We start from the raw sequence: 22,914 nt of genomic DNA on the forward strand, positions 1-22,914 counted from the left end.
CCCAAATGATGGAAAACTCACCAATTCAGCTGATTTAATGAGAATTCTACACTCATGAATAGTGCAACCTACTTGAAGTCCAGCAGTTCTCACAAGATTTGAGTTCTGTGCCAGAATCTCATGAAAATGGAAGTTCTTGTGAGATTTTGGTCACATGTGAACTAGAGCGGGAACATACACTTTTAGTTGTAGATCCAACCCAGAACCAAAACAGCAGGGACAGGTTCACACCTGGGAAGTTGAATCAAAACCTCCTCCTGAAATTGGAAATAGGTTGGACTTCAAATTGTGGTTTTGGCCCATCTCATATTACTTGTGGCCTTTGGCATCAAACACACTAGAGGGTGTGTGTGCGCGCAGGGGGGAATTTTGTAAATCATACTTGAAAAATACAAAAAAGTTAACCAGTGATATTCCTTGGTGAAATGTTGCACCTGTGCATGACAAATCTTGTCACAACGGCTGATATTTGTAGTTCATGCCTATAAGTTTATGGCATCATAGACGATAGTGTAGGATAGGCCCAGAAATGCACAGTTCCAGTGCCAATAGAAGCTTGTTGTGGACGCAGGGTGGTGCTCTAGATGGGGAGCAGGGGCAGTAGGAGCAGAGGGGAAGGTTGGGGTGTTGGGGATAGGAGAGGGAAGGGGTGGTGCTCAGTGAGGGGCATTAAAGACACTCAGTGTGGGGGGGAGATATTGCAACCTATTCCCCATCCCAGATGTGATAACCAGTCCTGCCCCTCTGGGTACTGCTTTTGCCTCCATCCCACCTTGCACCAACTGTGTGCAGTTCACAGACAGTGACAGAGGGGCAGAAACATAGATCAGTCCCCTCCCCCCGTCCCCTTCCCCGCCCTATATTTCCACTGCAGAGGCGCTAGCCCCCATTCCTCCCACCTCTGGTTTTGCTGTTCCTCAAACTATGTCTGTCTTTGGGACATTGTCATCACTGGTGGCCCACCAGAGCTTCACGCTGATTCAGCACGGCACATAAGTGCTTTGGTAAATAGGGATGGACTGAGGCACATGCTTAAGGTTGATGTGCTTAATTTATTCCTTTAAAAGGGATTTAAACTGACACAAACTAAGGCTTCTTTACTTCTGAATAAGAGCATCCACACGGGGCTGATACACTTTAGCTAATGCACTTTAAATTCGTGCCTTTAGTTAATCTGGTTTAATGTTCCTGAGTGTCTCTGAGCAGAGGTACCCCCAGACTGTTATGCTGGTTTTAATTATTAGCACACCAAGGTGCCACGGGAGTGGGTGGGGTCAAGAGAAAAATGAAAGCGGATATTTACTGACCCTATTTATAGACAGTCCCATTTCCAAATATCTGAATATCTAGGAGTGGCTGAATGGATTAGACAGGTGCCAAGTTCCTTCTTTCCCCTCTGCCTGCCACCACCCTGGGCAGGAACGGCAAAGCAACGTTTGGGGGCGGAGACCATAATTCAACCAGAGCCTGGCGCTGCTTTATTTGCTCTCTTCCCACCCCCGATCTCTTTGCGGGGCTGGGGGCCGCTGCTGCCGCAAGGGGCCACTGAGCGGAGGCAGGACTAAGGAGAAGCCTGGGGGCGGGGGTCTGGGGAGAGGGAACCCCCCCGAGGCTGGGGACGTCACGCGGCCCGCTGGGGAGCGGAGTCGAGGACTCTCCCCCGCTTCTGGGACGAGTGGCGAGGGCCAGAGCTCCGCCCCCAGCCGTAGGCGGCCAACCCCCGGACGCGAGGCGGGCGGGGCGCTGGCTGGCTGGCTGAAGCCGCGCCTCGGGGAGGTAGCGGCGCGCGGCGGCGCTCCCGGGGCTGGATGGCCTGGGGGGTGCTGGCGGGCTGGCCCTGGCCGCCCCGGGACCCCGTCTGGTGCGCGCTGCTGGCGGCCGCCGGGCTCTTGCTGGGGCTCTACTGGCTGCTGAGCCGCCCGCCCCGGGGGCTCCCGCCGGGCCCCAGACCCTGGCCGCTGGTGGGCAACTTCGGCTTCGCGCTGCTGCCCGGGCCGCTGCGGAAGAAGTGGCAGGGGGGCTCCCGGACGCTCTCCCCGCACCTGCTCTTGACCGGCCTGGCCAAGGTCTACGGCAGCGTCTTCAGCCTCTTCGTGGGCAGCCGCCCCATGATCGTGCTCAGCGACTTCGAGGCGGTGCGGGAGGCGCTGGTCAGCCAGGCCGAGGTGTTCAGCGACCGGCCCAGCATCCCCATCGTGGCCAGGCTCACCAAGAAGAAGGGTGAGCGCAGGGCCTGGGGGAGCAGCTGAGCGAGCCCCCGGCCCGGCTTGGCTACTGTCCTGGCGCCGGCCGGCGGGGGCTGCAGATCCAGGGGTGCCTCCCCTGCATTGCACGGGGGTCCCTGCAGGAGGGAAATGTGGGCTCCCTTCGAGGTGGAGCGTCCTCTCCAGGCAGGTCTTCCCAACCGGCCTTGTGGGAGGGGGTGCCAAGAAAGGGGCAAACCTCACCTCTCCAAACAGGGAAGCCCCTAGCCCTGGTAATGGAGCCTAAAGGGGTGGTCAGATGGATTCCTTATCCTCACAACAAAAAAGGCTTGAGACACAGTGCGGGGAAGAGATTGGCCTTTATTTCCTGGCCCCAGTCAATTGACATGGGTCAGATGATTAAAGGTCAATAGCCACTGACTGTGGTGGCTGTTGTTACTTCCCTTCCCCCATGTATGCAGGTACAAACAAGCGTAAGACAAAATGTGTCAGGGTGTAGGGTGTATCCCGAAGAACTGGCTTGCTTACCTTTCCCAAAAGTCTTAGGCCCTGCTTGCAGGGAGGAACTTTGGTGTTGCAGAGGCCTCATCTACACTCAAAGTTGAGTCAACCCAGCCACGTCACTCAGGGCGGTGAAAAATCCACATCCCTGAGTGACGTAGTTAAGTTGGCCTAGCCCCTGGGATAGACAGCGCTAGGTAGATGGAAGAATTCTTCTTTTGACCTAGCTACTGCCTCTTGGGGAGGTGGATTAACTAAGCCGACTGGAGAACCCCTCTTGTTGTTGTAATGAGCGTCTACAATGATCGCTATAGCAATGCTGCTATAGTGTTTAAACTGCAGACAAGCTCTAAGTCACTGAATCAGGTCTTAGGATATCTGGGTTCAATGATCAGATCTACCACAGACTTCCTGCAAGGCTTGGGCAAGACTCTCTCCCTCTTTATTCCCCATCTTTAAAATTGGGAGAACAGTATTTCTGTACGTAACAGGGGGAGGTAGTACAGTAAATTCAGTACTTTTTTGCAAGATGTTTGGATACGACAGTGATGGGTTGGGACCTACATAGATAAAAGTTGGATAGAAATTGGTTATATTTAGGCCTGGTCTATACTAGAAAATTAGGTTGGTTTAACTACCTTTGTTGAGTGAAATATCCACACCTCTGGGCACCATAGTTAAACCAACCTAAGTACCCCTGTAGACAGCGCTAGGTCGACAGAAGAATTCTTCCATTGACCTAGCTACTGCCTCTCATGGAGATGAATTACCTATGCCATCGGCAAGCTCTGCAGTGGCATGGCTGCAACCGTGCAGCTGTCTCTCTCTAGCATTTAAACTGTACACAAGCCCTTAGTGGGGATGAATGAGAAGAACAGGGACTGTTTTGTATTATTAGTCTAGTGTGCTAGACTTGATATATTTAGTTCTAGATCAGTGCTAGAATATCACTATCATTCTGAGGGGCCAATAACCTCTAATCTGTCCCATGTCCATCATGCTGGTATCTTGAATGTACAACAATTACATGAAATAAGTGGTTTCCTGACATTGGGGGTGTCTCCTTCTATTAGTAGGTGTTAGAGTTCTTAGGCTTTGGCACATACTACTTTTGGGAAATCTAGGTTTTAGAGGGGGAGTTTTGTATTTTGTCCTGACTGTGGCATGTTCTGCAATCCAATCCAGACATGGAGCTCCATGTCTGAGGGCTGGCTTCTGAGAACTCTTCCCTGTCTCTTGTGAATTTCATCCATTGACGTTTTTCATTATTTCTAATGAGTATAATAGATTTAGTGGCTCTTGATTTCTGTAGTAGTCCAGGTGTGGCCGTGCTCAGGGCTTTAAATGTCAAGTCCAGAAGTTTGAATTTGGTCTGTATCTCAGGGGGAGCCAGTGAAATGTGCAGAGTCTCAAGGTGACGTGGTTGTGTGGGCTAGAAAGCAAGTTGCTGCATTTTTAACCAGCTGTTGATTTTATCAGACTTTAAGTTCTGATGCCTTGTGAACCAGGGCTGAAAAATTCACTGGACTCCTAGTAACCAGATGTGAAAGGTTGGGGCAAAAATGCTAAAGGCCTATGGTAGCATCTTTTCTCCTCTTTGGACCCCTTGGTTGCTATGTATACTTGAGAGGAAACTATCAACTGTCCCTCCCATCGAAAATTTTGCCTGCTGTTAGGATGGAGAGTGTCTGTCGCTCTCCCAGCCTCCGTTTGTTGGGTCCTCTCATGAATAACTTCAGTGCCTGCTTCTGCTGCTGTCTGTAGCTTTCTTGAGCAGCAGCAGCAGCAGCGGATAGAAAATGGAGTGATCTTTGACCATTTCACTGCAACCCGCCAAGTTCTGAATAGAAGCTATGAAACTAACTGTTTCTGTTAGCCCATATGTACACTACACTAACATTTTTCTTCACGTTTTCCACCAGTAAACTGCCAGAGCTCAGCTACACCTGTGGCAGCAATGTGGGGCATTAATGTAGACTGGCAGCTTCTGGCAATCTCTTTTTTAACCACCACATCATCCAGACCTGCTCTGAGTGTTAGACAAGGTGGTGATAAAAGTACCAGCAGCAAGTCCATCCTAGCATTCGCACCATTGCTGTGGCCACTGAAGCTGCACCAGTGGCTATGCAATGATGAGAAGGCTGATGAGAAATGCTAGTGGAAACAAGGCCTACAGGTACAGCTGTTAGTTTTTTGTCAACAAGGTGAGATGAGGTCTGTGTTGTGTCCTCTGCAGTTTTTCTGCTACAAAACGAAGGCTGGACCATAGCTCTTTAATACTACCATACACCTTAATTCAATAGGATAGCTGGTGTATTTGGGGAAAATCTGGGCAGGTAACCCATAATAAATACTTCTGTAGGGCACATCCCTGACGCCCCACTCTCCCTGCTTCTCCTCTAATCCAATCCAAATTTTTTTAAAAAGAGCCTACATTTTCAGTTGAATGTAACTACTGTGTTTGTCCTATTTACATTACCATAAAGAGTTTCATTTTTATTTCATAAACAAATACATGATGCAAATTGCCTAGAAAGTAAACATGATACATGTATTGTTTTTTGTAATGCACATTCCCCATAGACAAATGCCGCCAAAAAGTAAAATTCTCTTGCTTCTCTATGTACTGATATAATTGATCTTAGATAAAGTTAATCCTGAAAGCATAAATAAGTTAATTAAGTTCATCATCTCGTCTAAAAACTTGTTGTGGTGACTATTACAACTTCATTTCTGGATTTAACCCAGAAGTCATGTTGACATAATTTAAAGTCATAGATTTGTGTTTTATGGGAGGTCACCAGACTTTGTGCCAGTATTTGAAATTCTGACCCCCCCACTGAACAAAGGTTTTGATACATATTCTTAGCTTGCGATGATGCCTTTAGTCTCTGTACTCCAGATAAATCAAGGCAATTTAAGGTCATGATCCTGCAGTCTGGCCCACGTGGGTGGACCGCTATTGAAGCCACTGGGGCTCCACACAGAGAGCCTAAGCCTACCCGTCTAACTAGCACTGATATTAACTTGTGTGGAAAAACCTTTCTCGTATATATTGAAATAATAAGGGAGAAAATATACAGTTTCTCCCTTTATTGTTTCCATTTTTTACCTTATCTTGTCAGCGTAAACTACAAAGGGTGGTTAGGCTTGGGTCCCCCTCTCTGCAGCTTTATGGTGTATAAAGAAGAGACAGAAGATTTTCCCCCGCTGTATGGGTGCATTCTCCTTTCTCCCATCACTGTAGAAATATTGGCAACATTAAGTACGGTCTTCCATGTTGTAGTACAGGAGCGGGCAAACTTTTTGGCCTGAGGGCCACATTAGGTTTCTGAAGTTGTATGGAGGGCCGGTTAGGGGAGGCTGTGCCTCCCCAAAAAGCCAGGTGTGGCCCTGCCCCATGTGCCCCCCCTCCCCAGGACTCCTTGCCCATCCACCCCCCACCCCCGGAACACTGCCAACCCCTCCTCTCATTCCTGACTGCCCTGCCAGATCCCTGCCCCATCCAACCATCCCTTCTCCCTGACCACCTGCACTGGGTCAGGCCGCGGCTCAGCAGCTGTGCTGCCTGGCCCCGCCACCCAGAGCATTGCGCCAGCGGCGCAGTGAGCTGAGGCTGCGGGGGAGGGGAACAGCAGAGGAGGAGCAGGGTGCTAGCCTTCTGGGCCAGGAGCTCAGGGGCTGGGCAGGAGGGTCCCGCGGGCCAGATGTGGCCCACAGGCTGTAGTTTGCCCACTGTTGTAGTAGTTGTTGGAAGACATCTTGGATAACTCAGAAATATCTGCTGGGAGATTTCTGAGCCCATAGCTGAACGGTTGTGTGGGTTTCTGCCATAAGTGGTAGGCCTTGCCTATAGATGTGGAGGTTTCTTGGTTCAGACTTTTTGGCCAAAAAACCCAACCTCTCACTGATATAACTCCAACAGTGGTAGCAATGGTGTGAGCTCTAGCATTATGAATGTAGAAGCCTAATACGACTGTCTAATTCTCGTTGCTTGATGCATTTTTATGGCTTCTTCAAATTCTTCCTTGTATACACCCATTCCTGGGTACACTTGGCTCTCAGCTCATGTACAGAGCAAGTGCTGTTTTCCCTAGCTGCTTTTTTCAGTGATCTTCTGTTAATAAACAGAAGTGCTGAATTACTCCTCTTTATTGTTACCTGGCACTCAGCCAATGGGTTCAGGTTTCTTCTCTGATCTCCGTTGTTGCTCTAACCTAGTGCTATTTTAATCTGTTTCTCCATCTCTGTTAGTTTTTGCCTATAGTGAGCTAGTTGTCAGTGCTCCCAAATGAGCTGGGATTTTTGTGCTTTTGATGATCTCATATGACAGTTTTCTCTGTGGAACAATGTCTGAAAAGACTTTTTACACCATAACCTCAGAGTTATGAACACTTTGGGAATGGAGGTTGTGCGTAACTGAACAAAACGTTACGGTATTCTTTCAAAAGTTTACAACTGAACATTGACTTCATACAGCTTTGAAACTTTACTATGCAAAAGAAAAATGCTGTTTTCCCTTCATTTTTTTAGTAGCTTACGTTTAACACGTTTACTGTATTAGCTTTTTTTATTTTATTTTGTTTTGTCTCTGCTACTGCCTGATTAGAATCATAGAATATCAGGGTTGGAAGGGACCTCAGGAGGTCATCTAGTCCAACCCCCTGCTCAAAGCAGGACCAATCCCCAATTTTTGCCCCAGATCCCTAAATGGCCCCCTCAAGGGTTGAATTCACAACCCTGGGTTTAACAGGCCAATGCTCAAACCACTGAGCTATCCCTCCCCCCCAAGTATGGATTGCATACTTCCAGTTCCAAATGAGGTGTATGGTTGACTGGTCAGCTCCCAACTCTGAGGTTCTACTATAATATGAAATTGGGACAGTCTCAGTTCGCCAGATCAGCTTTTAATGCATAAATTGAAGGGAGTTTGCTCCCTTAAAAGATTATGAGACTGTCTTCACCTGTGGATGGTATTCATGTCCTCAAACTACTCTTTCCCCCTCCCCCGCCCCCCTTCTGGAGTCAGGAAAAGGTTGTGCTGAATTGTGGTTTGGTTTTGTTGCCGTACTTGCTTTAGGCCAAGATAGAAGTGTTCTGTTTCACTGGAATGATTAATACGTTCTTGGTCAATTTCAGTATCAGATGTGCCTTAGTTTTTCACCTGTCCTAGTTGATGTTACTGCTGCTACCTAGAAACACTGCCCTGGGGAGGGTAATCTGACAAGCTAAGAAAACCATCAAAAACAAAAAGTGTTCTGTACAGAGAATGTATTGCTGAGAAGCTGTCCTTCAAGGCATATTTATAGGAGACAAAATGAGGTTCATTTGAACACCTGTTCACTCAGTTGGTATAGTACAGTGACTTTTTTCTTAATCAAGGACTGATCATAATACTGTGCTTACTTTGTTCAAGATCTTTGGAACTAAACAATGAGTTCAGATTTTTCAGCCTAATACGGTCACTTTAATAGATAGTTCAGTCAGAAAATCTAATCATGAAGACCAAATACCAATCTTTATTTTGCCCTTTCATATCTCTTAGATTGTCCTGACTCTGAATAGTTTACATTCTCTTTGGCATATGCTATTCTTGATACATTATTATACCCACTCTTTTAAATAACTTTTCTGGATTTATTTTAGGGTTAACTCATTTTCATGTTTAGCGTTTCGACTGTGAGGTCCTTTTATCAGAATGTGGATGCCTATCCAGTATCAAGAAGACATACCTTTCTGTTACCAATTTCTAATGGCCACTGAGTTTCTCTCTTGTGTTGTTATATCTGGCCATATGTTAGATTAGGTATTAAACTCTTAGCAAACTGCCTTTCACAAATCAATTAATTTTTAAAAAAAGATCTTTGAAACTTAACATTAATAGTGAGACATGTGGTTGTCATGTAGCTTTTGTGAAACAAGCTGCTTTTTCTAAGAAAACATAATGTGAATTCACCATAAGTAGCACTAAAATATTGGTTCTTGCTCTGGTGGCTTAAAATACTTTTCCAAGTTACTCTGAGGTTTAGATTAATTAGCTGTTTTTTTTGTTTTGTTTATATCAGAGGTGGGCAAACTACGGCCCGTGGGCCACATCCGGCCCATGGGGCCGTGCTTCCCAGCCCTTGAGCTCCTGACTGGGGAGGCTAGTTCCTGGCCCCTCCCCGGCTGTCCCCTCTCACCCGCAGTTACGCTGCTGCGTGGGCAGCGGGGCTGTGAGCTCCTGCCGCTCTGAGCGTCATGGTAAGGGGGCGGCAGCGGCGGTGTGCGTGTGCAGCAGCGAAGGGGGCTGGGTAGAGGGTCCTGGGGGTAAGTCAGAGGACAGGGAGCAGGAGGCGGGTGGATGGGGCGGAGGTTCTGGGGCGGGGTTGTCGGGGGGCCTGTCAGGGGGCGGGGGTGTGGATAGGGGACAGGGAGCAGGGGGGTTGCATGCAGGTAGGGTCCCGGGGGAGGGGGCGGTCAGGGGACAAGGAGTGGGGGGGGTTGGATGGGTTGGAGGTTCTGAGGGGGGCAGTCAGTGGGTGGGAAGTGGGTGGGGTGGATAGGTCACGGGGGGCCAGGCTGTTTGGGGAGCACAGCCTTTCCTACCCAGCCCTCCATACAGTTTCACACCCTGATGTGGCCCTCGGGCCAAAAAGTTTGCCCACCCCTAATTTATATAGTTAGTACTATAAATGTGTACAGCGTCTATTGTCAAATCCAACAAGATGTATCTATTTGCATGTAAATTAATATTTATAGTTGACTCCAAAGAAGCCCATGAACAAAAAAAAGTTTAAAATATTGACTCGAGGTAGATTTCATAATAAGAAATGCCCATGGAGAGCATGTATCTAATGTTTTGAAAACTCCCTAGTGATGCAAATCCAAGGGCATTTTTACCAAGAAGTTTTAAATACATAGTCACCTTCCCAGTCTGTTTGCAGCTTTTATATCCTGTTGCCTAATTGTTTTATAAAAATGTAGGGGTTAACTTGAATTTTGTCTTTGATGGGAGTTGCATGCACACAGACAGTACTGGGAGGTGTGTACCATAGAGAGAGTCATCCCGTAATGTTACAGTGCAAAACAAATTGTTTGAATATTTGGTTTTCTCCATTTTGCTCATGGCATTTGTGTAGGAGGTCCCCCTTTTTTTTTCTTTTCTTTTTTGTTTATAGGATTACTGCTAACGTATGTCCAAAATTTGACATTCCTGTGAAATGCTTACAAGATGGTAAGCAATAATAATAGTTCTATAGTGCCTTCCAAGTGAGGATCTCAAAACGTATTTCAGACATTAATTAAGCCTGTTGAGGTAGCCATTATATCCAATTTACAGATTGGAAAACTGAAGTACAGAGTTGCCCAAGGCCATATAAGAAGTCTTAGATAGAGCTGGAACAGAGTCATCTTTCTCTGGCTCCTAGTTCTGTGCCTTGATCACATGACTCGCCTTCATTTTTGGAAAGTTCCTGATCTGGTTGTGAGGGGTTTTTTTTTAATTTGTTTTGTTTTTGGGTGGGGGAAGTGGAATTAAATGTGTCACCTTGAGAATATAGCTGCTCAATTTGGGATTCACCTTTTTTTTTTTTTTTTTTTCCTTTCAGGTGTCGTTTTTGCACCATATGGTCCAGTATGGAGGCAACAGAGGAAGTTTTCTCACTCAACTCTTCGTCATTTTGGATTAGGAAAGCATAGCCTGGAACCCAAAATCATTGAAGAACTGAAGTATGTGAAGGAAGAAATGCTAAGATACGGAAAGGATCCATTTAACCCCTTTCCCATTATCAGCAACTCTGTGTCCAATGTTATCTGTTCTATGGCCTTTGGTAGGCGCTTTGACTATGAAGACATTGAGTTTAAGACCATGCTAAGTCTCATGTCACGTGGGCTAGAGATTAGTGTAAATAGCCATGTACTTCTGGTCAATATTTGTCCTTGGCTGTATTATCTTCCCTTTGGCCCTTTCAGAGAACTGAGACAAATTGAGTTGGATGTCACAGCTTTTCTAAAGAAAATAATTGCACAGCACAGGGAAACCCTGGATAGAGAAAATCCCAGAGACTTCATCGATATGTATCTCCTCCAAGTGGAAGAAGAGCGAGAGAGCAACAGTGAGAGCAGCTTTAACGAAGACTACCTGTTTTTTATCATTGGTGACCTCTTCATCGCAGGCACTGACACCACTACCAACACATTGCTTTGGTGTCTGCTCTATATGTCTCTCCACCCAGAAATACAAGGTAAATGAGACTTTTCTAACCGTACTTATTCTACACTGGACTACAAGACTGTGTTGTTGTTTTTATATAGTGCTGTATTTTATCAGGAAGGCAAACAGGCAAGTAACCCAAAATTTTGTTAATCTGAAATTCAAGTTATAAATAGGTATAAGTAACTTAAAGGGCTAATACTCAGTAGATCACCTCAATATCCTAGTTTTATTATATATGTAATAAAATCAAATACAAGTCCCCCCCCAAAAAAACATACGTGCCCCAAATGGCATTAACGTTGCCCATGCAATCCCTGCCATACTGTGCATTTGCCATGTAAGTTTTCTAGATATGTATCTAAGGCAAGTATTGCAGCTAGTTGACATGTCAAACTTGGATACATTGATGTTTTGGCCAGGAACCCCCTCTCTAGGTTTCAGAGCCTGAATTCCAGCCCGAGCTGCAATATCTACTAGACAAAGAAGGTTTAAAGTACGAGGCACTGTGACGTGGCTGTAGTAAGTTTTGCCTACAACACTTCTGTCAGTGCCTCCTAATCTAGAGTAATCTTTTTAAAAAGGTCAAAGTAATAGTTTATTGGAGAATAAATCGTCTTCAGGCAAAGATTGTACAATAGGACAGCAGTTCAGCATTTTGGAGATAAATGAGTTCATTCAGTACTAATTTAAAACATCATTTTATTGCCTGTTGTTAGATTGGAACAGGAACAGCCAAACACCGTATCACCTAGGGACAAACTCTTTTCTAGGGTGACCATATTTCTTAAAGTAAAAATGGGATAGTCCGGGGCTTGCCCAAGCCATTGCATTACCTGTGTTGACCTTAAGTCTTCCAGCAGCTGTCCCACAATGCCCAATACTGACTGCTCTGGTCACAATTCTGAACTCCACTGCCGAGGGCTCACAGGGAGCGGAAATCGCCCCCCTCCCCCTTAAAACCCTACAAAATTTTTAAATGCATTTTCCTGATTGTCCAGCTTGGAAGTTGGTGAGCACACCTAGCAGTTCTCCATTGTTGTGTGCAATGCCCCAGCTGACCATGCCGGCGGCATGCTCTAGACATGCTCTGTTCTGGAGCAGACAGGAGATACTGGATCTCTTGGGCCTGTGGGGAGAAAAGACTTGGCAGGCACAGCTGTAGGCACAGCTACAGACCAGCTGTAGAAATGTGGACATCTGAAAGCTGATTGCTCAGGGAATGCAGGAGAAGGGGTACGATGGGGATCAGCAGCAGTGCCTCATGAAAGCTTGTCTCTGTCACCAACAGAAATCTGTCCAATAAAATATATTTCCTCCCCCAACTTTGTGTGTCTCATAGGAGTTGGGATATTTTTACCACTTCGGCTAACAGAGCAATAATATGAATGAAAAGCCTTCTAAAATTCACTTCATGGGCTGGGGTTTAGAAGGTTTTTGTGAGTTTCATGTCTTTAGCCTCTTTATCCACTTACACATGCTAGTAATTTTTCTCCTTTTTTTGCTGTTGATTTGAACCATTTTTTGTCACTTGTTTCTGAACCCCATCTTTCTTCTGTTTTGAGATGAGATGACCAAAACTGAGCATAGTATTCTAGGGGAGTGTGCAACATTGATTTATATAACTACACTATCTCCTTACCATATCATGCTTTATACATCATAATATTAGAACATGCCATATCATGCTTTATACCTCATAATATTCTTCTCTGCTTTCATTTGGCCTGCCTGGGAGTCTTGCTGTGCCACCTCTTGTTCCTGACCATGAGGCTTCTTCAGCTCTTATGAGGACGCAGCATGGTCAGGCAGTTCACAGAAGTAGCACTTGCTGGGGGCAAACTCTTCCTGTCAAGGAAGAAGCTGAGCTAGAAGGGAGGCAAGGTGAAGAGAAAGAGTTGGTCTCGCTATCTGCTGGAAGGAGGAGCCCCACTTTTAGCTCTTGTGGGAGCTAAAGAGGGAGAGACATGGGGGAGGAGGAAGAGAGAGAGAAAGGAAAGAGACATACATGATCAAAACTAACTGGGCTCCAGTCCTATCTGGATTCCAAAGATAAGTATATTTGTCCAGGATCTGAGGGACTTTTAAGTACTGATATTTTTTTTTAATTAAGCAAAGATAATGTAGCAGTTTAGGCCTGCTATTAGCTTAAAAAGTCAAGAAATCTTGCACCTTGCAGTCAGCAGTGCAAACAGGGCAAAGCATCTAGGTGGTTTTATTACAGTCTCACAAACCTCTGCAGGATCCTACAGACTGCACCATGGGGATACAACACTTTGGTGACATAGTGTGTGTAGACAAGTGAACAACCCAGAGATGGCTCATCCTCAAAATAAAATTATTTTCTGCCCCTTGAAAACTGTTTTCCATTGAACCACTCTGAAAATGCCAGAAGGATCAGAATCAAGGATCAGAATCTATCAATGTGAAAAGCAACTCTGGTATTTTAAACAGGCAAATGGGTAAGCCACTGCCATCACTGCAAAAAAGTTTTTCATTTTGTGTTCCTCATTTGAGCAGCAATTTCCTTAACAAATCCATAGATGGCAGCACGTGTCTGTTTAGCAAGTGACAATTGCTGAATCCCTTTCCCTGCCTTAGTGGTAATACACAGAACTTTTTCTTATGCTGACTGAGCAGATAATTAACCTTAAATCGCAGTTGAGGAGATGGCAGGTCTAATGCTGAAAGGTAGAACCGGTAAGCAAAACAACCACTACAGGCACAGGGTTTCCAGGGAAGTTGTGGATAACTAATATTAGCTATTACTTAAAATCCAAACTGTGTTTATTTTTTCTCCTCTGGCCTGCCCTTCATCGCTTGCTTGTCTTTTTAGGTTGAGAGTTCTTTGGGGCAGGGTCTCCATCTTCATAGTGTGGAAAGCACCTAGTTAATGCTGCTATAGTGAGCTTAATACTATATGAGGAGCCCTCAATGCTATGATAAATAGATTGAAAGAAGGAGCTTGCACCTTCCTCCATTACTTTGGGCCTGATATACATGAATGGGTAGGATAGAGAGTCGGCTTTCAGTTATCCTTTGGTAGGTTGGGTGAGATGAGGCAAGGAGGAAAGAGAAAGTGGGTAGAAACTCTTTCCAACACTGTGGCTGGTCACAGATTTTTGTGTACTGGTAATGGGTATGGTGTTTTTTGTTAAACTATTACCCACAACTCTGAGGAAGGCTGTGCAATCCCTGAGCCAAGGAGAGTGCTAGAGAGCCAGGACTGAGAACCGCAGGCCCAAAGGGAGAGACTTTAGTTCAAGTTGATATTTGGATTTAATAAAGTAGAACCCCAGTCCATTACTACAGAGGTCTGCTGTGTATCTGAGAGGGCTATTGCTGCTACTCAGGTACTCATATACTAGAGCTGGAACCCCTACAGCTATGGCTGCCCCTCCATATGCCAGTAAAGGAAGGTAATCATCTTGCAGCTAAGGAAGGTGTGCCTGGTCATCCTTCCTTGATCAAAGGGCCAGGTAAGAAGGGGAGTCTCAGAATCCCACTTGTGGTACTAGATGTCGTGGGGTATGCCTGCCCTGGAGCACCCCTGCTGAGCTAGTGGGGCTCTGCAGGCACTCCCTGCCTTCGTTTCATTTCTCTGAGGGACATTTAAGACCTCACGCAGCCCACCCAGGTATAAAACACAATCCCCCTCTTGAGGTTTTAGTTTAGTTCCAGATTATTTTGGGTTTTAAAAGGGCTCTTTCCCTTGTCTCAGGGGTTGCACAGCCCTCCTCCTGGGGGCCTGTGGGTCTCAATCCTGGAAGCTCCTTTCCTTTGGGAGAGGTTCTCTCTCTGTGAGCATCTACCTATAACTGAGCTCTGATGACCTTTTATTGGCCCAGGTGCTCATTAGCCAGATGGGATCTTTAATTTAGCTCCTCATGGGTAGTCTGGGCACAGACTCCCTTTAAAGGACCAGCAACCTCTGAACTCTCATTAGAAAACTCCTATGCACTTGGCTTCCTAGAAGTGAAAGTCTCTAGCTATCCTATTATCAGTACCCATAGTTTTCCTCAACTATATCATGATTGATGGTAATGTAAATATGAAAGTGCGACAGTGCCTTTGCACCTAGTTTTCATCTTTCTCTTTACTCCTCCCTTCTTTTGTATAGAAAAGGTTCATGCAGAAATTGAACTGGTCATCGGGCGTGACAGAGCTCCCTCTCTCACTGACAAGGCTCATATGCCCTTCACAGAGGCAACCATCATGGAGGTGCAGAGGATGACTGTGGTTGTTCCTCTTTCTGTTCCTCGAATGGCCTCAGAAACTGCTGGTAAGTGTTTGTATGTTTGTTCATTTGGGGTTTTTTTTTTGTTTTGTTTTTTTGTTTTTTTGTTTACATTTTGTGGCTGAAATGTCTGATGGGACAGGTGGTGAGAACTTTATGAAGATTGCAGTTATGCAGGTATAGATGTAAATTCAGTGTGTAAAATGCCATCTGTTTAGAAAGAAGGGCCAGGAATGTTCATCCGATCATCCAAAGTGGTTAACTTAAGATGCCCAAGTATTTCATAATTAGAGTCCTATCTGCTGATGAACAGGAATTGTGTGAGCCTTTGTTGATAGACCCAGCCTTTGGGAACAGTAAAGAGAATCTCCGCTTTAATTTTACAAAAACAAAAAAGTCTCTAGCCCTTTTCCTGGCACAAAGAGTCTTGAAAATATTAACATGATGTAAACCAATTGCTAAGATGGAAAGGAATGTGCTGCTGGTTTTTATTTCTACAGAAAACAATAATCTCACCCTCCTCCAAAGTCCTGTTGCTGGTCCCTATTGTCAGGGGTGTGATGGTGGTAGACAGGAATGGGTTAACTTATGTGGGAGGTGTAGCAAAAAAATCATCTTGCAAGCCACCCAAAAGCATATCCTCTTTTAAATTTTTTTTAACATCTGCTACAGTGGTGCTGGCTGCTTCAAGGAGAATTCCCTCCTTTTGTCCCCCAGCAGTGTCTCAAGGTGGTCTTGGAAAGATGAACTACATAGTTCCCTTTACCTTCCGCTAGACTCTACAACAGTGTATGTGGAGGAGGAGAGCTGATGCCAAACCACTGCTGCTTTCAGTGGGATTCCTGTAGCTGTTACAGGCAGACCCTCTCCTTGCCAACGTTTGCCTTCCCCTCAGAGTCTTACGAGCTGACACTGGGTGCTCTGGCCTGGAGCTCTGACACCTCCAGCACAAAGCCAGAAAGAATCCAACTGACCACTGAACTGGACATCAGAGGGGACATCATTCCCACCCAGTCAAATAGCTTGCAGACAGACTGCAGGACAAATTGCTGGTTGCAGTCAGCTTTTGTGGGATGGCTGCCAGCTCTGATAAACAGCTGCCAGATAGGGGAGCCTCAGTGAATTACTAGGAACCAGAAAGGAGAAACATGATAGGCCAAGACTTACTAGACTGGAGATTGGGTAGGATTACGTGTGTGAGGATGGGGAAGGGAAGATGAAATTAATGGACATTGGGGAGAGGGCAAGGTTTTTGGAATAGATAGATTTTTTGTGGGCAGGGGAATATCGTTGAAGTGGAATACATTCTGAGGAAGTCCTGTGTTCAAAATGCTGGCAGTATAGGCCTGGTCCAGTCTGTGTTCCTGTGAAACTTTTTGGGTTAGCTTAATGGTTGCACAAGTAGAAGATCTGAAATGTCTCTGCTATTCTAGATAACGGTAAATGATTTTAGTAAACTAAAGGGGTTCGTGCACATCATGCAGTGTTTGCTTTGCACTGCATCACTGGTGAATTCTAGTTTTATCAGCATTAGCTAGTCATGGGAGGATCATCCCAATGTAAGGGGTTCCTCTGGTGGGACAACATCTTCTGTTCAATCTTCCTGTCTGCTGCTGGCATGTTGAGTGAGACTTTCTGGAAACATAACATGGCTGGGACTTTCCCACACCCTGTTGATCCCTGACTGTTAGCATAATTTTAGTATACTTGGGGCTGCTCTAAGTTGTGCTGAGAGACTAAGCTGGAGCACAGCCAGCCCAGAATGAGGGGAGCACAAGGACCGTTGCACCCAGGCTTCCACCCTCTGTCCTGAGATGTGGTGGGTGTTCCTTGTCTAATTACTATAGTCCCTCTTTCGTTAAGCGTGAAATCTCTCACATTTGCTCCTAACAAACACCTATCAAATCTCCTGTCTCTGTTCTTGTTTTGAAGTGCTACGGGGATATACTGTTCCTAAGGGCAGTGTGATTGTGCCCAACTTGTGGTCAGTGCACAGAGATCCAAATGTATGGGAGAGACCAGATGACTTCCAACCAACAAGATTTCTGGATGAAAATGGCCAGCTAATCAAAAGAGAAACGTTCATTCCTTTCGGAATTGGTAAAATATCTAGATACAGTTGGAATGGGCTTTTTTGTTTAAAGTTTGGGGTGAGAGTTACGCTTCCGAAAAGCCTTTAGCATTTGCCATTTTCTCATTTCATCAGAGAAAATATTCATTTTTAAAATAAAATAAAAGTTGAACATATATGGTGCACACTGATTACTTAAGCTTTTTATGTTTTTTTTTAAACGTCTTGGGAGTGTCCTGCAAAACACAGTAATTTAGTTCCTACCAACCCCAGCTGCCTGTTTAAATAAGTGCAACCTTCTCCCAGTAGTTTCCCCAAGATGGATCAGGTGATACTGTTAAAGTGGTTTTACTGCCATAAAGTGTTAAGACTGTACGTGCTTCTAATGTCAAGCAATCAAACCAAGTGAAATCCAAACCAAGACTCTGAATCCCAAGTTTAGAAAGTTCAGCTCTGAGTCCTTCTCTTCTTGGAACAAGATTGTAGGGAAATTGTGGGCTGTAATTGAATGAGTCAACAGTATAAAGATCAGTAATATTTACCTTTCTAACCTCTTGTTAGGTAAACGTGTGTGCATGGGAGAGCAGCTGGCAAAAATGGAGCTGTTCTTGATGTTTGTAAATCTCATGCAAAATTTCACCTTTTTGTATCCTGAGACTGCTACAAAACCAGCCATGGAAGGAAGATTTGGCCTAACTTTAGCTCCATTTCCATTCAATATAATTGCTTTGAAGAGATGAAGAAACTTCAAAAAAGACTAAATGAAGAGATACTGCACTTAGCAAATTCAGCTTCATATTTTTATCATTCTAAGGTATGAAAACATGTTCAATAAAAATGATTGGTGAACATTCCTTGATTATGAACTAGTAACTCAAGTTTAGCTGCTGAATTCCAAAAGTGACTTGATGAGAGCATGTCAGCCAATTTAATATTCTTCGCCTTTTTATTTCTTTAAGATACAGTTACCCAATCTGCTAACGTTAATTTTGGGGCAAAGGACCAAAATAACACATGACGCTTTACAAGTATCAAGTGTCATTTTGGTCAGTATGTTCTCAAAGTGTTTTGTGTATACACTTGCCAAACAAAAGGAAGGACGTGATCAACTAATACTAAAGGAAGCATAAAATGATTTAAGGGATTTGTATGTTTGTATGAAGAAATATGGTGACTAAATGCTATGTTGCTGAAGAGTGTTAGAAATGACAAGAACAGGGATACTCAGACTAAGGCTCACAAGTGGCTCTTTAATGTTTCTCCTGCGGCTCTTTGCAGCACTAGATATTAAAACTGTGTGATTTAATTATTAACCAATCAGGATGCTTTTACTATGTTATTAACCAATTGTCGGTGATAAAATAATACTTTGTCAGTCATTTTGGTGTGAGAACTACATATAATAAACTATATATTTCCACATCATGCTATTTAAATATGAGTGTTTTGAAACCATGAATTCACACTACTGTGGCTCTTTTGGATAATGTCAATTGCTACTTTGGTTCCTGAACCACTGAGGTCTGAGTATCACTGGACTAGACGACACTTTCTGTAACTTGAGAGGATTTTTTATTTTTTAATTTAAGTGACTTCTAATTTATAGATAGGGGCCAAACCAAAATGCCTCACTGGATCCTGGATCAAAACACTCCTGAGTATTGGGACTTGGTGAAAATTCAGGTTCACATTCCAAGGAGAGCCCTATCTCATGCCGTCTCTGGGTACCTCTACACAGCCAGTAGGAGCGAGCTTTTGACTGAGTCGATAGACTCGAGCTCACGCTACTGTTCTAGAAATAACTCTGTAGATAGAGCTTAAGTTGTGGGTTGGCATCTTCCCCCGCCCCCAGGTTTAAGAGCTTGAGCCCCAGCCTGAGTTGCAATGTTGTCATAAATATAAAGGGAAGGGTAACCACCTTACTGTATACAGTGCTATAAAATCCCTCCTGGCTAGAGGCAAAACCCTTTCACCTGTAAAGGGTTAAGAAGCTAAGGTAACCCCGCTGGCACCTGACCCAAAATGGCCAATGAGGGGACAAGATGCTTTCAAATCTGGGGGTGGGGAACAAAGGTTTTGGTCTGTCTGTCTGATGATTTTGCTGGGAATAGATTGGGAATGCAGCCTTACAACACCTGTAAAGTTAGTAAGTAATCTATAAGTAATCTAGCTAGAAAATGCGTTAGATTTTCTTTTGTTTAATGGCTGGTAAAATAAGCTGTGCTGGAGGGAATGTATATTCCTGTTTTTGTGTCTTTTTGTAACTTAAGGTTTTGCCTAGAGGGATTCTCTATGTTTTGAATCTGATTACCCTGTAAAGTATTTACCAACCTGATTTTACAGAGGTGATTCTTTTACCTTTTCTTTAATTAAAACTCTTCTTTTAAGAACCTGATTGATTTTTCATTGTTCTTAAGATCCAAGGGTTTGGGTCTGTGTTCACCTGTACAAATTGGTGAGGATTCTTATCGAGCCTTCCCCAGGAAAGGGGGTGTAGGGCTTGCGATATTTTGGGGGGAAGACATCTCCAAGTGGGCTCTTTCCCTGTTCTTTGTTTAACACACTTGGTGGTGGCAGCATACGGTTCAAGGACAAGGCAAAGTTTGTACCTTGAGGAAGTTTTTAACCTAAGCTGGTAAGAATAAGCTTAGGGGGTCTTTCATGCAGGTCCCCACATCTGTACCCTAGAGTTTAGAGTGGGGAAGGAACCTTGACAAATGTCTACACAGCTATTTGTAGTATGGTAATAACATAAGAATGGCCCTACTGGGTCAGACCAAAGGTCCATCTAGCCCAGTACCCTGTTTTCCAACAGTGGCCAGTGCCAGGTGCCCCAGAGGGAATGAGTGTTGCTCATTCCCAGCTTCTGGCAAACAGAGGCTAGGGACACCATGTGGGCCCAAGTCTGTCGATCTGAGCTCAGAGGCTTGCTGCTGTGGACTGTGTAGACCTACACTAATAGACCAAATTAAAATCCCAGATCCAACAACCATCAAACTGTGAAAGTGAAAAGAAAACTGGAAAACGTATATACAATATGACTATAAAAGAAGAAATAACAAACTGTAATTTAATGAGCTGTAATATGTCTTTTCAAACAAGCATCCTCAAACAGTTATAGGATAGTAGAGTTGAGTTGGAACCAATACTAGCAATGTTAGTTGTAGTATATTTAACTTTGCCAAAAATTGCCTGCTTTGAAATATTTACTTTATTTACTTGACAGAAACCTTCATGTGGTGCTCCCGTTACATGTGGTTTGTTTGTTGTCAAAAGGCTATGAGACATCCATTTGTTGATCTCCAGGTATGGTTTTAGCAATGTGAAATTTGAGTCCTTGTCAGGGACAGCATTGAAGAACCGTTGGACCAGCTCCACGTGTGTACCAACTGAATTCTAGTAGGCTGTCACATGCTAAGCGTGACTATCTTTCAAGAGTTCTTAAGGAGACTGACATTTTCTTGTAGAGCAACAACATCACTCATGCTGCAGATTACGAGCAAGAGATAAAATTCCTATCTATTAGCTCATTGCCACCATGAACGACACAGCGTATTGCCGTGCCGTGTACATTAGGCACGGTCTTAAAGATGTCTCAGTCCTGGAGGAGTCCAAGACCGTGGGAATCTCTATTGCTGCACGAAGATTCAGACAACTGATCATAACTAATGTCTACCGACTTCCAAATCTTGAATAGCTGAAGCAAATATTACCATTTCCCCCTCACCAAGCTGTGTATCTTGGTGATTTTAATAGCGACCACCCACAGTAGGGCTATAGCAGAAATGATGCAGCTGCTTAGCAACTCACAGGTTGGGCCTTGTTTGCACAAGTCCATCTTTTTTGACCCTAAAACTATTGACTTTTCACTTGGCCAGATGGAATACTCGACCTATGTTTTCTGATTAAAGACAATTCTGGTGTTCCTCTGCAAGCTTCAGGAACAGTCCTTAGAAATTTTCTTGCAGCCAACAGTGGCACATTATTCTGCATGTCTGCTTTGGAGTTCCATTTATTTGAATCAGCACCGAAACCATGCAAGAATTTCTGCAAAGCAAACTGAGTTGCATACACTGCAGAAGTTGAAGACTGGATACACTGTATCAAACCAATCCCAGAAAACTGACTGCTTTGTTCATCTTATTAAACGCATTTCTCACAACTACCTATATTTCTTGCTGGCAGTTGGAGACAGAAGCACTCTTCAAAGAACATGGGAAGAGTGGTGATCTAGACACCGAAAAAGCAGGAATAGAGTCCTTGAACTCCGCTTGCCTGAAGAGATTGAATGAAACCATGGAGGATCTGGACTTCACTCATTTCAGTTGCAAAGCCTGGGCATTCCTCCATAAGCTTGGAGCTGCTGACTTAGTGAAACACCATCAACTGAAAATTACAGCCAATTCTGTTGCCGCATACCTTCTCTGTAATTCAAAGATCAAAACCGACAAGGTGACTAGACAAAAGATTGAGGAAAGAGTTCTTTTCAAATGTCCAACAAAGCCCTGCCACTTTGCTGCGATCATCTCCTTATACTGCAGAAGAAATAAACAAGGCCTTCATGGCCTCCAAAAGTAGAAAAGCTGCTGGCAAGGATGGCATTTATCCTGATTTTCCTTAAGAATTTGGGACCAAAGGGACAAGTATAGTTGACAGACCTATTCATTGCCATGTATTTAAACAGGGAAGATTCCAAAAAGCTGGCATGAGACAATAGTTATTGGCCTCCTCAAACATGGGGAAACCACCAAATGATGCTGTCAGTTATCACCCAATATCACTCCTCTCCACAATCTGTAAGTTAATGGAGCGGGTTTTACTGCCCCATCTCACCCTTATCTTTGAGGCCATCCTGCCAAAGGAACAGGCCAGTTTCAGACTGGGACAAAGTGGCTGTGACCAGGTTCTCACCGTTAATAGTTACATCCAGAAGAATCTAAAACCCAGAACAGCACTAATAGATTTATCCACTGCCTATGACATGGTATGAAGAGATGGGCTATGGCTCAAGGTATCGAGGGTCATCAAATACTATAGCTCTGTGCAACTCCTGGCCACAATGTTGAGCAACTGTAAATATTGCATCCCTTTTGAAAGGGCAGATCAGCAAAGCATGCATCCTCAATGATGACTAACCTCAAGGATCCCTGCTGGCTCTTTTACTATTCAAGATCTATATTAGTGACTTATGTTACACAATTTCACATACATTGATTTATGCTGATGAAATTCCTCTTATGGTACAAGGCAAAAGGCCTCACTATCACGGACAACATCCTCTTCACCAACGTCAAGATAATGGCAGAATACTTTAAATATTGGGAACTCTGCCCCAGTGGCTCCTCCAAAAATCCTGATAACTGCCTTTCTCCTAAACAACAAAGCTGCTAAGAAACTACTTAGTGTGACCTTCAGCAATCAGCAGGTCCAAAATGAGCCCTATCCAAAGTACCTGGGTGCAACTTTGGACAGAAGTTTGACTTTTAAAGTTCATGTGAAGAAGACACGCAAAAAGCGAAGACTAGCTTTGTCCAAAAACATGCAGACGCAATATGGGGTGCCACTACATGCGGACATTTCAAACAGTGCATCTAGCACGTGTTCTTAATTGCTGAATATTGTGCATCGGTCTGGACAGGCAGCTTAATGCTACAATGAGAATTATAACAAACATGGAAATCAACACCTGTTCCATGGTTGCCCACTC

General features: G+C 44.4%; 1 protein-coding gene across 2 annotated transcripts in view; it reads left to right on the forward strand.

Moving 5' to 3' along the window:
• The first annotated feature begins 1,808 nt into the window (after positions 1-1,808).
• LOC141986330 (hydroxyacyl-coenzyme A dehydrogenase, mitochondrial-like) overlaps positions 1,809-22,914 on the forward strand; it is a 63,447-nt gene continuing 42,341 nt past the window's right edge. Inside the window, exons 1-5 of one of the 2 annotated variants that reach the window (XR_012639251.1) lie at positions 1,809-2,220; positions 10,295-10,930; positions 15,020-15,181; positions 17,069-17,236; positions 17,769-18,021. Coding sequence is in view for 1 of the 2 variants with exons in the window: in XM_074950722.1 (XP_074806823.1) it covers positions 1,809-2,220; positions 10,295-10,930; positions 15,020-15,181; positions 17,069-17,236; positions 17,864-18,021 (1,536 nt within the window). In the remaining variant the exon portion in view is untranslated. The remainder of the gene's footprint in view (positions 2,221-10,294; positions 10,931-15,019; positions 15,182-17,068; positions 17,237-17,768; positions 18,022-22,914) is intronic. The other variant, XM_074950722.1, reaches the window with a different exon arrangement.

The sequence above is a fragment of the Natator depressus genome, chromosome 4, assembly GCF_965152275.1.
Source record: "Natator depressus isolate rNatDep1 chromosome 4, rNatDep2.hap1, whole genome shotgun sequence".
Classification (NCBI taxonomy): Eukaryota; Metazoa; Chordata; order Testudines; family Cheloniidae; genus Natator; species Natator depressus.